The sequence below is a fragment of the Paramisgurnus dabryanus genome, chromosome 21, assembly GCF_030506205.2.
Source record: "Paramisgurnus dabryanus chromosome 21, PD_genome_1.1, whole genome shotgun sequence".
Lineage (NCBI taxonomy): Eukaryota > Metazoa > Chordata > Actinopteri > Cypriniformes > Cobitidae > Paramisgurnus > Paramisgurnus dabryanus.
Window position 1 is genome coordinate 11,833,962 of NC_133357.1, and position 16,361 is coordinate 11,850,322.

At 38.0% G+C, this 16,361-nt stretch overlaps 1 protein-coding gene across 1 annotated transcript in view; it reads right to left on the reverse strand.

The window, feature by feature from the left end:
* Positions 1-16,356, reverse strand: part of pex14 (peroxisomal biogenesis factor 14) — a 78,872-nt gene extending 62,516 nt beyond the window's left edge. The window contains exons 1-2 of the mRNA XM_065285590.1: positions 16,268-16,356; positions 13,634-13,678 (exon numbers count right to left, since the gene is read on the reverse strand). Of these exons, the coding sequence (XP_065141662.1) occupies positions 13,634-13,678; positions 16,268-16,303 (81 nt within the window). The 5' untranslated portion in view covers positions 16,304-16,356. The remainder of the gene's footprint in view (positions 1-13,633; positions 13,679-16,267) is intronic.
* Positions 16,357-16,361: the final 5 nt, after the last annotated feature.

Consider the following 16,361-nt stretch of genomic DNA (forward strand, 5'->3'; position numbering starts at 1 on the left):
TAGTCATAACCACCACCACGGTGTGCATGTCACAAACTATGAAAAATATAAAGTACAATCTCACCCAGCAAAAAAAAAACCTTAAGTTCGTGTGAACGCAAACCATAGACTGTAAAAAAAGATGGACGACGCAACGTCGCTTCCTTCCATTGTAATGAATTGAAAACAAAAATGTCCAACCAGTTTGGAGCAAGGGCATGCGCAGAAGGAATCGTCCGTAGAGGCAGAGGTGGAGCCGCGGTTTCAAACTACCGCCCAAACGCTTGCGCACCCAATTCAACCCCGCCAATCATAACAACATGCCCCGTTTCTATAGCATCAAATTACTAGCTAAAATGAAACATTACAAAACGTTATTAGCGTGATAACAACTACCTTAAGGGCACACACCACTTTCTTTAAAAATATGCTCATTTTTCGGCTCCCCTAGAGTTAAACATTTAGGGCCCTATTTTAACGATCTGAAACGCAAGTGCGAAGCGCAAGTGACTTTGTGGGCGGATCTTGGCGCTGTTGCTATTTTCTCGGCGGGAGAAATAACTCTTGCGCCAGGCGCAAATCAATAAGGGGTTGGTCTGAAGTAGGTTCATTATTCATAGGTGTAGTTTGGGGGTAAAGTCAAATAAACCAATCAGAACGCTATCCAACATTCCCTTTAAACGCAAGTGCGCAAGTTCCATGGCGGGTTGCTATTATTATTTACCAGGCGCATGCCAGGAGCGGCTCACAGCCGAGGAGACCCACGTTCTTGTAAGAGCAGTCAAAGACAGAGAAGTTGTTTTGTATAGGGGTTGGAAGAAACCCGCTCAAATCAGCGTCGGTTAAACAGGTGTGGGCGAAAATAGCCACAATTGTCTCATCAGCTGGCATCCCCAGGACGTTGCGCCAAGCACTACAATGATGTCAGGAGACGGGGGAATCCCAAGCTTGCCAGCATAAATTTGGCATGCCGTGTAATGGGAGGTGGATCTGCCTCTACACAGGACCTGACGCCAGCAGAGGACATCGCTGCGTCCACCCTCACCGTTGAAAGCCAAGAAACTTAAGCAGTCCAACACCAAAGTACACTTACAAATCAAGTTTACATACATTAAGGTTTCTTATGAAAACATTTTAATTATTATTTACATAAAATAAACGTAATACAGCCACACAACAAACTTATGAAAATATTTTAATCGTTATTTGCATGATAATTTTTTAACGCAGCAACACAAAATAAATAAAAACTATCACCACAATGCTCACCACTATGATTTCCCTTATCTCGTGTATTAATATTTTTTATTGTAACAATTTATTTTTTGCAAAAATAACTGTTGCATCTGTGTAGATTAGATAAGCAAAGTGTGTGCGCGTTGTGCCCGCTATACATTATGGTCAAGCATGCGCCCTTAAAATAGCATAATGAACAACGCGCAACGCGCCACTGACTTTAAACTTTTTTTTTCTGGTCAGTGGCGCAATTGTTTTTTGAAACTGCAAAATAGCATCAGGGATGGTCTGCGCCGGAACACGCCTCCTTTTTTGCGCTGAACCGCCAAGGGAGCACAAGTTCATTCCCTAGTTTGCCGACGTGCGTCTGTGGAGGGAAAAACCCGCTGTGCGCCGGTGCAAAAAACGGATGATACATGCGTCACTGACAAAGTCAATTGCGCTGGGTGCAAGATAGGGCCCTTGATTTTAACCGTTTTGGAATCCATTTAGCCGATCTCCGGGTCTGGCACTACCACTTTTAGCATAGCTTAGCACAATCCATTGAATCTGATTAGACCATTATCATTTTTCCTATTTAAAACTTGACATTGTGTACTAAGACCAACGGAAAATTAAAAGTTGTGATTTTCTAGGCAGATATGGCTATACTCTCATTCTGGCGTAATAATCAAGGACTTTGCTGCTGTAACATTGCTGCAGGAGGTGCAATGATATCACGCAGTGCCTGAAAATAGTCCCCAGCTATTAAAAGTAATCAAGGGGACTATTTTCGGGCACTACGTAATATCACTACGCCTGCTCCTGCCATGTTACAGCAGCAAAGTCCTTGATTATTACGCCAGAATGAGAGTTTAGTTCCTAGCCATATCTGCCTAGAAAATCGCAACTTTTAATTTTCCATCGGTCTTAGTACACAATGTAAGTACAGAAGAGGCAAGTTTTAAATAGGAAAAATATCAAAACTCTTTGGTTATTTTTGAGCGGGATGCTAATGGTCTAATTAGATTCAATGGATTGTGCTAAGCTATGCTAATCCTATGCTAAGCATGCTTTGTTTGCATGGAGTGGGCGGGATCTATGACTTGTACGTCATCGTACACTTTGGGATTTGTAACTTTGCAGCTCGTTTATGTACTAAAACACACTTACACACAAAAACAAATATAAAATCATGAAACAGAAAATAGGGGCTCTTTAAGTTATTTTAACTTTATTTTTATAGTATATAGCAATTCCGTAACAGTCATGAAAGTTGAAAGAGTCCCTTTACTGTCATATGTACAAGCACAGAGGATGTCTCCATCCATCTGGGGCAGACCTGGTGCAAACATCACAAACCACTCTGCCCAACTGGGTAAGAAGTGTATTTACGTGACCTTCTTATCAGATGAAGCTAAAACTCACATATCAGAGTAATTCATATTTCTATGGTTACATTTGCTATTAGCATTAAAAAACAGATCACAGTAAACTCCGTAGTCTTAAACACAACTCTGGCCCAAAGTCTCAGTCGTGATTAAACAGTCTTGCCTCTTCCCATGTTAATATTCCAGCACCGATAACCACTATAAGTCAGCGTGTAATGTTAAATAATTATAGAGAGGAGCATTTCAGCAGTGTAGTTACAAATGCACCATGGGAATCCCTCCATTTAAACAAATAACGGGCGCTGCAGGGGAGTTGGCAGATGAATTAACAGCTAATAACTTACTGCGCAGGCAGATAAAGAACAGTCCCAATGTGTCAATTACACAAAAATTTTCTCTGATTTCCCGACTTCCTAACATAATCGAGCTCTTCAAAGCAGCACAACTACAAAAATTCGGCTTCCGTACGGTACCGAGGAGACTTCCTTTCCTTCCCTCGTTCAGTTAATCAAACGTTCACCGAAATCAGAGAAAACGCTCCCGGTGAAAAGCTTCACTAAATGAATATCTGCTGGTCAGTCCAGACCCCTAGAGTTAAAAACACAGGGCTTCAATCCCACTCCTGTTCATTAAAATCACACGGACAGGGCCTGCAATGAAAAATATGCTGACATTTCAAAGGCTCTCTGTACCTGCATTACCATAGTCATTTACTTATTAAAGCAGAGATGTTTCCTGTCAATCAGAGGCCATCATGTCTCCTCATTTGCAGCGGAAAACTGGCATAATTGCTTCTTAGGCTAATCAACACAACTTGGAGTAAATATGCCTTGAAAGTGACATTGGAGTGTAAGAGGGACCGTGTGTGTTTGGAGAAGTGACGGGGAAAGGCAGTCGCTGATTCGACCTGATCGTCAGTCATATGGCAAATCTCAATACTTTGCTTTTTCTCACACACACACATATGCAGAAACGTCTGCCCGACTTAGCTTCGTGTCTGTCGCACAAATATAACCTTCACATCAAACGGAAGTAATTACAAAGCACAACCCAAACTGTGTGTCACAGATCCGCTTCCATGCTCTTTAAAAACACGGCCACGCTATAATTAAAATCCTGTCATTTTCCATCATCGGAAAATGTATAATGACACAGGTCAGCCGGGTTGAGCAAAAGTAGAAATTATGGATCTGTACAAATCATTTGGTTAGAAATAAATATTTGCCAAATTTGACAAATTATGGGGAGAGTATCAATTACGTTTTATTGATTTCTGGCTAATCAAAGACTTCAATCGAAGCCTGCCATCAAAGCATTTGGCCTACTGTGGACATCAGAAGGAAAAAAATCTGAAAATAAATCCAGTTTCCAGGCAACCTCATCAGGTCTCAACCTCATCAGGTCCCAATCATCAGGTCATTGAGCAATTTGAAAGTAAGCGTACAGTTTAACTACGTCACAAAATGTTTTAGCTTGACAGACAGAAACGTACCAGACACCAAGAAATGTGCACTGACAAACAGGCACACACATCGTAAAAGAGGGTTTAACAAAAAAAACCGAGCAGTAACCCACAATTTCCGAAATTCTAAGTTTCCAGTCATTTTGACAGACCACAAATTGAAGACGAAAAGTCAAGTGGTATTTTGCTTGGAAAGTCTTTGCGTTAACAATACCAATGTGACGTTTTTAAACTCATTCAACGTTTTAATGTGTCGACACAATTTCCCAACAAATATTTTCTGTGGTTTAACTTAAGACAAACTTTAATTATCAGCTTACACAAGACAAAATGAAATCATCGTGAAGGCTTGTGACTGAGAAGAAAAGAATTCAGAAGAAATAACCGAAAATGTTGGTGACTCAGGGAGTGAGTTCATCTTTAGTGTTTTGATTGACTCACCTGACAAATCTAATGAACCTTCCCAGAGGGCCACAAACAAATGCTATACATATAAGGGAGGTAAAAAAAACTACAGCCAGTCAGAGATGACAGAGATACAAATGCATCCGCCACAGGCATTTGAAGACTGTGAGAGATTACACAAAACTAAATTAAACGAAAATATGCATTAGGTTGTTTTATTTTAAAAACATTATGTTTCATAAATAAGGCAGCAAGGCACATCAAGGCATATATTGCATGTTATAAAAAAAATTATACATATTACTTAAAAAGTGGCCTAAATACAGATCTTAAATCTTTGATGTAAGTTCAATATCAAGGTATACAGTGAGCTTCAGAAGGTATCAGACCACATTCAATTCAAAATAAAGCATTTAACCCTTATAAGTCCCTTGGGGTCAACATGACCCCCAAGGAACTTTTCTTTAGTTAAAACATTTTTTCCTTTCATCTCAGTACATTATCTTTCAATATTCATATAAAAAATAGTCGTTCTGAAGATGTGTAATTTTTTACAAAAGAGGTCCTTGGGGATTAATATGACCCCAATTGAAAAAGTGGTGGGCTCTAATGCTCATACAGGTGCACACACACAGGAGCACACAGACTCAGACACACACACATAGGGCTGTGACGGTCATTATATAACCGTGAGACCGACGGTTATAGTTGAACACCGTCATTAGAACTCTATAACCGGCAAAACCGAGTTATTAAAATATTTAAAAAAAATTTCATCATAAAGAATTTTTAAATACGATTTAAAACAATTGTTAACAGTCTGTGTTATACGCCCCACCATGTTCTCACGCAGTGAAAAATACAGAGCGGAGCATACACTGAAAACGCGCTGACATACAGGACAGACCAGGTTACTTTTCGGTTACTTTTGAGATTAAACGTATTAAACAAAGTCTCACCTTTCAAATCATCTCTTCCTTCTAGTTATTTTATAGCATCAAATAAACATGAATGACCATAAGAAGGAATGTTGTTTTAACCGCGGAAAGGCGTCAGTACACTGCTCTTTTCATGTTCAAATCCTCCCATGCTAATCTAACTCTCCTGAAAGCACATTCACTGCTTGTCTTGCTGTTAATTTTAAATAAACGTAGAGTAAGTAGCTAATCAGTGTCTTGTTTATTCAAACGCCGGTTTACTTCGCAAGTGTGAGCACTGAACAGCGCGTACTGTATGTGGAGAGCGGTTGCCGCGCGTGGCCATTGTCGGCTGCGTTCGCAGCGCATACTGTGCAGTTTAATAACAGTATAAAAATCTCAAGTTCATATTACTTTACTTTACATGCATTTATGAGCAAAACCTCTTCAAGACGCTTTTTAACCCACATTCTGGTCCATGTAATGACAGATATAGACACAATTAAATCTGTTTCTCTGAAGATTATCAAAATATGAGAGAGGATTCATTTATGCTGAGCAGAGAGTGACAGCGCAGTCTTCTGCCAACAGTGTGTTTTTAAATATTTCATTGCTTTCTGTTAAATTGCTTAAAGTCATTACTGTTTAAAACACACTTGGCATCACATTCATGATTTTATGGTAAAATGACACTTTCGCGTCAATCCACAAGCATTTAAACGAGCAAACCGCCCCCCACAGACGGTTATGTTACGAACCGTCACATTTGACTCACGTCATAACCGTCATCACCAATTCTGAAACCGGCACACCCCTACACACACACACACACAGTAACATTTACACACACATAAAGACAAAGACACACACAGAACGACAAAGTCACAAACACACACAAACGCATGCACGCGCACAGTCGCACACACACCCATCCACACACACTTACATTCAGTCACATTTCTGTGGCATTTAAAAAAAACATACATATCTAAATGCATCAAAAACTACAAAAAATCTACTATTTGAAATAAAATTTAATTGTTGATGTCCTTTATAATGTTTATTTACACAAACATTCACAAAATGTGTCACTTAAAGAAGTATTTCACCCGTCGAAACATTAATCTTTATTGAAAGTGTCTCATATTTGTAGTCGAAATGAAACATACATTTAGAATTTGGTGCCTATTTGACTGAGAAAAGGGGTGTTTGTAGTCTCACTCCCTTAACAAAGATATTGCACTTCCTTCTTTCAATGATGCAAAATGATGATTTTTACATCATTGAAAGAAGGAAGTGCAACACTGAAATCTGTATTTCTCCCGTCTCAGCGGAAACTGAGAAAATGATGCATGACCATATAAAAACATGACTTGGGTATACAAAGCTTAATGCAAATGGGTGAAGTGTCCCTTTAAGTAGTGATGTGAGCAGTTAGCCACATCCAGTGAAATGAATGGGTCTCTATGGCTCTCTCCGGGTCAAAATGATTTATTTCCTAAACTGTAATTCTTTTATGTTTTTTTCTCACCAGAAAATGGCCAAATTCAACAAATAACATCCAGATCATTACCAAGAAACAATTAAAAACAAATTTAGATCATAATTTATGTGATATTTTACTTGCAATTTAATGGTGTAGTTGAAGATTTTAGTGGCTTACAGGTACAAAAGTACTTAATATCTCCCAAAACACAGCATTAATGTATAGATGGGAAGTTAACATAGAGTGATTACAAAATAGATACATTTATATATATATATATATATATATATATATATACATACATACATACATACATACATACATACATACATACATACATACATACATACATACATACATACATACATACATACATACATACATACATACATACATACATACATACATACATACATTTTGTAATCACTCTATCAATTTCTGGAGTCATTTTGACCCCCAAGGACCCTTGGTGTAAACACAACAGTTTGTCACACAAACAGTTTGTCACACAACAGAAAACGGTGTTATTAACCACAAAAAAAACAAATTTAAATGACTTGAGTAAATACATTTAAGTTATCAAAATCTTGGAATAACAGGCTGAATTCTCTGGCCTCAAACGCTGGGGGCGTGTTCGCTGTCAGCGCTGAAACCACGCCTACTCGTGGGAAAGTTGCCGTCTCTTTTAACTTTCAAATACCCCTGCAACCTGATTGGGTGTTCGCTATTGTTTTAGGGGTGGGTACATGCTCGGTGCATGCATCATCAAGCCACCGTTTAAGCCCAACACAAAAAAATGTTGAACACAGAAATGTGAAAAAAAAACTGTAATAATGTTTAAGTTGAGTAAACTTAAAAAAATAAAAGCAACTGGCTGCAAAGCTTTTTTTAAGTTAATTCAACTTTCGTTGTTTAAGTTTTGCCAAACCATACTGTATGTAAGTCCACTAAACCTATTACTTTTTGCAATACATTTGTAACATTAATAATAACATTTCAGAGAAACAATTCTCTTAAACGTTTCTACAAAGACTTCAGCAGATATTCGAAAAACATTAGTAGTTATACTAGGAAACATTTCGACATAAAATAAATATTTATGATTCTGCACAACTATCTGCACTATAATAAGCCAATGTCAAAATGTTCCTGTTGAAAATAACACAAATTCAAGATCAAAAATCATTTCCTGATTAAAAAGAATCATCATTTAATGTCACAAGACAAAGCAATCTTGGAAAAGAACCCATTAAATGATTATGAACTAAAGTTGACACAGTCAAAAAATGTAGTTAAAATTAATCAAATAAAATGGGCTTCTCATGTGGCAAGATGTCCGGCCGTAAATCTGACAAATCTGGCCTCTGGGGGACAGGCTCCAGAAATCTGGTTCAACAGCACACATGAGACCAAAACCACAGCGTAGAGAAATCTGGGCGCCACAGCACTCATCTTTATCTGCATAGACTTTTCAAAGACAACCAGAATATATATATATATATACACACACAGACAAGAGCCATTCAGAAAAAAATAGGCATTCACAATTTCACATTTCAAACGTAAAATTTGGACCAGTAAACTCATTTTGCAAAGATCGTACATTACAGACCCTGTGTCCTAAAGAGGGAAAACAGAAGAGCCTTATAGAGTAAAAGCTGTAAACTGGAGTCAAAAATACCAACTAAAACAAGAAAATGATCCACATTGGGAGCAGTAAACACATTCTCCAAAGCTCTGATCCGCAGACTTCAAGCATGCACAATAAATCTGACGTGAAATCATAATTATAAAAGCAATTAGCTGACCCTGCGCCGCTTGCCCTTGGACGTGACAGAGAAAATTCACACAGATCCCCTCCAAGACGACTGGGACGAGGCCGGTGGGGGCGGAAAAGTGCAACACAGCAACAATAAAACCACAGGGCCTTCCTGTATCATTAACCACAGGCTCGAACGACTCGGGACGTGACAGTGACACTTCCAACAACACAAACCTAAACATCCATGTCTTACACAAACACAAGTGAATTGAAAATGATACTTTATGGCTACCGAAAGCCACCTAAAAGTGGAAGCCTAAAAAAGCGCAACAACCAAATGAGCTACAACAACAACAGATGTTGAAACAGAACTGTGGGGATTTGTTCCCATTTCAAGGGTTTGAGTTTTTGTGCAAGCCTGTTAAAGCCTTAAAGGAAATTCTGAGACCTTTGCAAGCTTCTCGAAGCACAAAATTATCTAGGGGTCTAGCCAAGCCCATTAATAAAATAGTGGTGTCCACAGAAGTTAAACAGAACTTAGATGTTCAGCTCAAATCAACCCGGCGAAATTCTCGAGGCAATCTCACAGGAATACGAGACCCCCTCATTGGCCCGCTCATCGCCACCTGGTGACCATCATCCCCACCAATCATAAAATATCTCCACGGCCCGTGACCCCACGCCAACCATAACTCTCCTTTACTGCAGACAACTCCAATAAAGGATTACAATTACAATTAAAGTAATGAGCAAAGGGGGGAAAAAGAGAAAAGTCAGAAGATGGATCCCCAGGCAAATTAAATTGCAGCACAGTTTGAAAAGTGAGCGCGGAGTTAGTCTTTTGGGTTATTACTGGCTAACCACCTCTCATTCCCTCAATAATTAACTTTCAGGTTTTGCAATCAAGAAGCGCAGAATTGAAACAAAAGTGAAATGCTGTCCCAAAATGTCTACGGTTGCCCAAGGATCAAATCTCACATTAATATAAGGGGTCTCTTGGCTGTCAATGCCTGATGAGTGCACAATATTTCTTCATATGTATTAGTTTATGCAACGTCCTTTTTTTAATATAAAATTTAAATGACAGATGTTTGCCATACCTAAAGGGCAGGGGAGTGACAGTGGGGTGTACGGAGGGAAAAGTAAAATTTTATACTATATTAGTGAGAAAGAGACTTTCTGTAAGTCAACCCAGTGGCCAATACCACCGGCTATAATGTCAACGTTGGCATCTCGTCTAGCAGCCCCCAATTCCTATGCTTTGGGTATGTTGTTTCTTTTTCCCAACGTGGTGGTGATAGCAGAGGGGCTCCGGAAATTCAGAGACAGCCGAGCCAAAACAGATCACTTCAAAGCGCCTTATTTAACGCTTGCTAAATTTTTCATCACAGTTGCTTAATATCCTGGGGAAGGGGAGCTTTTGAAGTTGCGGCGAGACCGGGATGTTCTTCTGACAACTTTCCTTTTTTTTCCTCCCCAGCACCCCCTCCTTCCACCACCTCCCCCTGCATCCCTGCATCCCTCTCCTCTTTCCACGGGAGGCCAGTGATATTTGGGGCGCACGGTGGAGCCCCAGCGGGCAGAGCGAGGCTGGGAGAGCGTCCTGTGGAGCTTGCGGTTACCATGCCAACACTCCGAGCATTACAGTTATTGATGGTAGAGCACAGGAGGGTACCGCAAAACACCACTGGAGGGAATGATATTTAACCTTTCACTCACCTTTGAGGGAGAAAACCCACCACAGATGAGGAAAAGGCAAACAATATGGATTTTACTGCGTGTGAAACCAGCAACAATTTTCTGAGAAGTTGGGGGTTGCAAAGTGGCATGTATGGAATATGTTTACGTTCCTGGATTTTAAGGAGAGAGGACAAGCAATTTTGGTGAATTTTAGGTTGATTTTCAAATCATTAAATCGTTTTTTTTTTCCCAATCCTGAATATGTTACATGTAAATTCAAACACAGGCATTTCTTTATATCGGGGTATAATAACACGCACAAGCGGATTTGCTTATGATTTCAGGTGTAGAAAAGAAAAAAAACAGGAACAGGAGAATAAAGAAAATTATATGAACAAAGAACAAAGGAAAGAAAAGTAAAGAAAAAGTGTGGAGGGCCGTTTAATTAAGAAATAATGAAGAAGTGGGTGGAAGACGAAGGAAGGACAGCCGCTGGAGGCGAGCGTTCATTCCTGAATGCAACTGGTACTGGGTTTGATTGACAGGCCAGAGTGCAGCGTGGGTCCTGCTCTGGCTCAGACTCCAGCCAGGGCCGCCTGCCACAGAGGAGCGAGGGCCGCCCATCCAGCGAGGTGAGTCAGAACCTGTTAACGTGACTGGTGTCCCCGGCCTGACACCCCTGCACTCGCTCCCAGAGCCTCCCTCCAGCCCTGCCACTATTCCCCTTCCGCTCATCCACATCAAATCCTTTCAGACATAGATTTCAATTATTCACCCCATCCAAATAATGCCTTGTGACATGAATTATCCAGAGCTGTAATAATCCACTTAACTGAGAAAGAGCAGCTCATCAAAAAGAGAAAAGCAGGGGAAAAAGAGGACTTGTCAAGCAGTTAGAAAGCCAAGAAGCCTTAATAATCAACATTTTTCCCGCTGTTAAGGCCAAGCTCGGCTATATATCATTCGTAGCGGAAAATCACATCATACAAAAGCTAACAATTTTCAGCCTAATTGTTCAATGATAGTAAATGTGCCATAGATAATCCAAGAACTTCCTGTATTAGGAGTAAGAAACAGTAGTTTAGCTTTTCATAGGCACACATTTGGGTGGGGATGAATGAGCATCATAGCAATAACCTTATGTTTAAAGGCTAAGAATCTCTAAGCTCTTAGTGGTCCTCAAACTGGAGGCCTCTGCCACTTGGGGGGAGTGAGTAAGTGCCAGGGGGGCCACAGTTTTAAGATAATTAAAAATATAATTAAAGTGAAAGTGATGCACCCTACACAAGCGGGAGAGGTGGGCCGCACTCCGAAAAGTTTGAGAACCACAACCCAACTGTAATCTATTTATAGTTTACAAGCACTTCAATTATTTTGCAGTCAAAGAGTGTATATTAAAAATTTTACAATGACTATAAAACTACCTTATCCAATCGATAAAAACCCTTTATACTAGACTAAAATTTGTTTCTATTGTTTTTTAGAGCATATTATTTACATTATTAGATGACAATATGTGAACCTGCCTGTGAAAGTCATTTTTTTGTGATTTACTGTTTTCTACATAAAATCATCCTACAAAAATATTACCTTGATACAGGGCTCCAGACTAACTTTTTTCACTAGAAGCACAGTGGCCCCCAACTGAAAAATTTAGGGGCACAACCAGAAAATTTAGGGGCACACACCCTGAATCAACATGCTAACCAAATATTCACATTTCTACTTATTTACACTGTACTACTAATAAATACTTTGATAGATGCAGAAAGTACAATGTGCTGTTTCAAATTCAGTGTCACATCACAAAAAAAGGTCAAATTTATGGGTCGCACATGTGCGACTGGATGTAAAATTCAGTGGCACACTCTCAAATTTTGGTGGCAAAATGCCCCCATTTGGTGGCAGTCTGGAGCCCTGTGATATATTTTATATTGACTGAGTAAGGCCATGTCAAAGATTATAATCAATGTATAAAATCAAACTTTCTAATCTCACAATTAGATTATGAGACTTTAGCCTGGATTTCACAGACAGGGTTACCAAATATTAATTCAATATAAAAGCACATATTACATAAAAATATAATCAACAAGCCAGATAATTTTTTTTTACCAAGGAATGTCTCTTTTCTATGACGCAAATTTTTTTTTAACTGCAGTTTTATAAAACACACTAATATTTAAAGGGGTCATAGCATGAAAATGTTAGCATTGCCACTTTGTAGGTTTGAGCAAAAATGTGTCGTTTTGGGTGTTTTTTAAAATGCAAATGAGCGGATGAAGTGCAAACACTGATCACAATGATGGTGGTTTGTTGTAATTCAAACTCAATTGTGCTGTCAAGTCTTTCTTTTCTCTCTCTTTCTCTCTGCACTAAATAGCAGTGCAGTGGTTGGATAGTGCAGATTAAGGGGGCGGTATTATTCTAATAAGATATCCTTATGACATCATAATGAAAGCCAAATTTCAATGACCTATTTTTGCTCACACCTACAAAGTGGCAATGCTAACATTTTCATGCTATGACCCCTTTAATGAAAATTACAGTTATTATTAGTAATAGTAATTATCAAAAATGACTTTTTATAAAATTATAATTGCTTGGCCAACCCAAATAAAACTGTCTGGTCACAGAAGCTGTGTAACAACTTCGAACACAGTTAAATTCTTTTCTATAGCACTTACATTGTTTTGCATTGTTGCATAGCATCTTTACAGTAAAAACATAACTAATATGGCTGTACAAAAACTTGTATAAAATACATATTGCATTTTTTTTCAAACAGTCAGAATGGAAAACTTTAATCAGTGTAGGAAATATTTTTCCATACTTAGGGTAAAGTACAGCAAACGGTAGTGATAGATAGGACAATATATCGCAGATGCCAATATATCGGCTGATATTTGTACTTTTCTTGGCATCGGACGATACATTTTATTCAATCAGCCAGTAAATTTCTCTATTACTTAAATTGTATGCTTGTAATAATAAAGACACTCAGTGTTACTAAATGTAAAACCAAAGTCTGACAGACAGTAAAAAGACCAATTATTATTCACTTTTTAACATTACGTTATGTTGTGTCACACACAACACCACACTAGCTTCATTAATTATGTCTTGTAAATATGTTTTAAGTATTATAAAAGGGTATATTTATAAAATTTATAATTTATAATATATATTTTTACTTTCACCAATTTTCTGTTTGTCTCTTTTTTACTGTAATAACATTTGTGTTATATCAGCCATACAGCTTTGTCAATATCGGTATCGGCCATAAAAAACATATTGGTCGACGACTAGTAATCGGCTCATGTAGCTATAACCTACCAGCGTTTCTCTTGGAGCAGCATCTTCTCTGACTGGTGTGGGAATCTGAAAGAGAAAAACTTGTGTTATAGCACCATCTAATGTCAGTAATCACAATATACATCTTCCAACCAGAGAAACACACATCTCACATTATTCTCTAACAATTTTCCCATTGAAATTATGAATAATCCCAGCAACACACTGTGATGTATAATCGCATATTAAAATATAAAATTTATTATCTTTGGCTGAAAAATTATGAACAGCATGCAGCCACACTAATTCTTCTTTATCTGCTTTTATGTCTCTACATTGGAAAACCCATCAAGAGGTAACTTGTGACACCATGCTACAGTTTGGAATCCAACTTCTTAAGACTACAGACGACACAACATCTATGATGCCTAACCAGCTGGATCATCATAGAAAACTTTCAAATATTTAACATATAATATGCTTTATGATCACCTATCCATATCCTCCATTGCCATAATATACACATACATTTTGCTGTTAACACTATAATTTGGGCTGACTTCATTTTCTGGCATAAACATGCATTTTCTGTAACAATTTCTATGGTGAAAAAAAGCTCTATACTAGGGATGCATAACGATTAATTGCGATTAATCTATAGCAGAATAAAAGTTTTTGTTTACATCATATATGTGTGTGAGCTGGGTATAATAATTATTTATACATAAATATGCACACATGCATGTATATAATTTTAAGAAAATATATATATTTATATATTAAGTATAAGTATATATATTTATATATAATATAAATTATACATAAATATACAAATGTATATACACATGTAAAACATTTTTAAATAAATACATGCATGTGTGTGTATTTATTTATACAAAGTTATTATACACAGTTCACACACATATATGATGTAACAAAAACTTTTATTCTGCTACAGATTAATCACGATTAATCGTTATGCATCCCTACTCTACACAAATAAATATGAATCGAAATCAATTAATAAATAAAACCTGCATGCTAAAAACTGTGTTGAAGTCAACATCATCTTACCAGAGAGTAAACAAATCTGTAAAAAAAATCTTGGAAGGCACTCAAAGGTAGCCTACAGCATAACTATGCAATAGCACCCGTCATTCTGAAATTTAGCAGAGGACTTATAAACATACTAACAATATTAACAAAGATATAAAACAAACTAAATCTTGTTAATTGTTCCCATTATGCTTGGTCTGTGTCTGTCCTATGGGGTACATTAAAATAACAGATCCCACTTTCCATGTCCACAAAATGACAGAAGACACCAAGATAAGATCCACCACTAATAAACTCGGGTTAACTGACTGTATGCTTATTTCCTCTTTAAATGTTACTGTGTTTCAGCCACACAATCTTGTGTTTCTGTAACTGTATAAGTCTGACACAGTCAGTAACCAGTGCATTATGGGCACTAACCTACCTACCCAGAGATCTGTCAGTATAGAAAATACGTTCCATATGAAGATGTGATCCGAAACAGCTATTTTTGCAGTAGCAGAAGATGTGTATCTGTACTAGATCATTATACAAAAAAGCCAACTAGGGAAGGATTTTTTTAATGGGCCATGTTGCACAAAACTTATTTCTTTATTCTTGGATTCCGGCACCTGCTATTGTTTGGATGTGACTGCCTCCCCATTCAGTACCAGTATTAGTCTCCCTTGCAACAAGACAAGGTAGAGCCACAATAAGTCATGATTCTCTCCCTTGAACCTAAACACTGTTGGTTACCAGAATAGATCTTTAACCACTATACCACAGCTTTTCGGTGACAAACTGAAAACGAAAACTCCAGACCATCTGATAAAACCTCATTCTCATTACATGTTCTCTCACATATCTGATCAACGCTATACGAGAAATGTTTAATAACGATGTAACTAGAAACACTATGGGGCGCTTACCTGGACAGATCTGAAAACTAAAATGCATGTTTGAGCTGCCATAATATAAAAACATCTAGCACTGGCATATCTTTACATATTGCCATTGTTTTGTCTCAAAAAAAGCTTACAAAGGCATATGATTCACATTTATATTGTGCAATAATGTAAAAGTCCAGACCTGTATTCGTATGGGAATGCATGATTGAGAAAACACATAAATGTTAAGCTAGTTACATAATCATAGCTTAATCCTTTAAATCAGCACAACTATATTTAATTATTTGATAATAAACTGAATACACACAACGTATACAATAAATGATTTATTATGTGAACAAGTAAACACACAAAGTAATGAATGACCTGTTACTAACTTCACCATGCTGGCAGGGTCAATGTCCTGACTAAACATAGCCAGATAGCACATGACAATGTCTGCAATGTGCTTATATATTTCTTACTAGGACTGACACAAATCAGATCAAGTGTGGCATGTGTCTTCACAAGTGTGTTTGTGTGTTATTATTATGCAAGCACCTGTCACCCACATCTGTCTAACCGCAGGAGGTGAGACAGTGTAAAGGGCGCTAGCAAACCAGCTAAAACTTTTCCCAAACAACACATCACAGCCTAATTATAATAAGTTCGGCTTGTCATCCGTTTATAATGCACGTGCATACCCGAACAACCTAAACGCATGTTTGTTAGTTGCAAAAATGTTTTTAACTACCTGATTTTGCTGGTCGGATTGGTCCGAGGATGCCATCTTCCTACAGATGCTAATGCTAACGCGTCATCGACGCAGTCGAGGTCGATTACTCCAG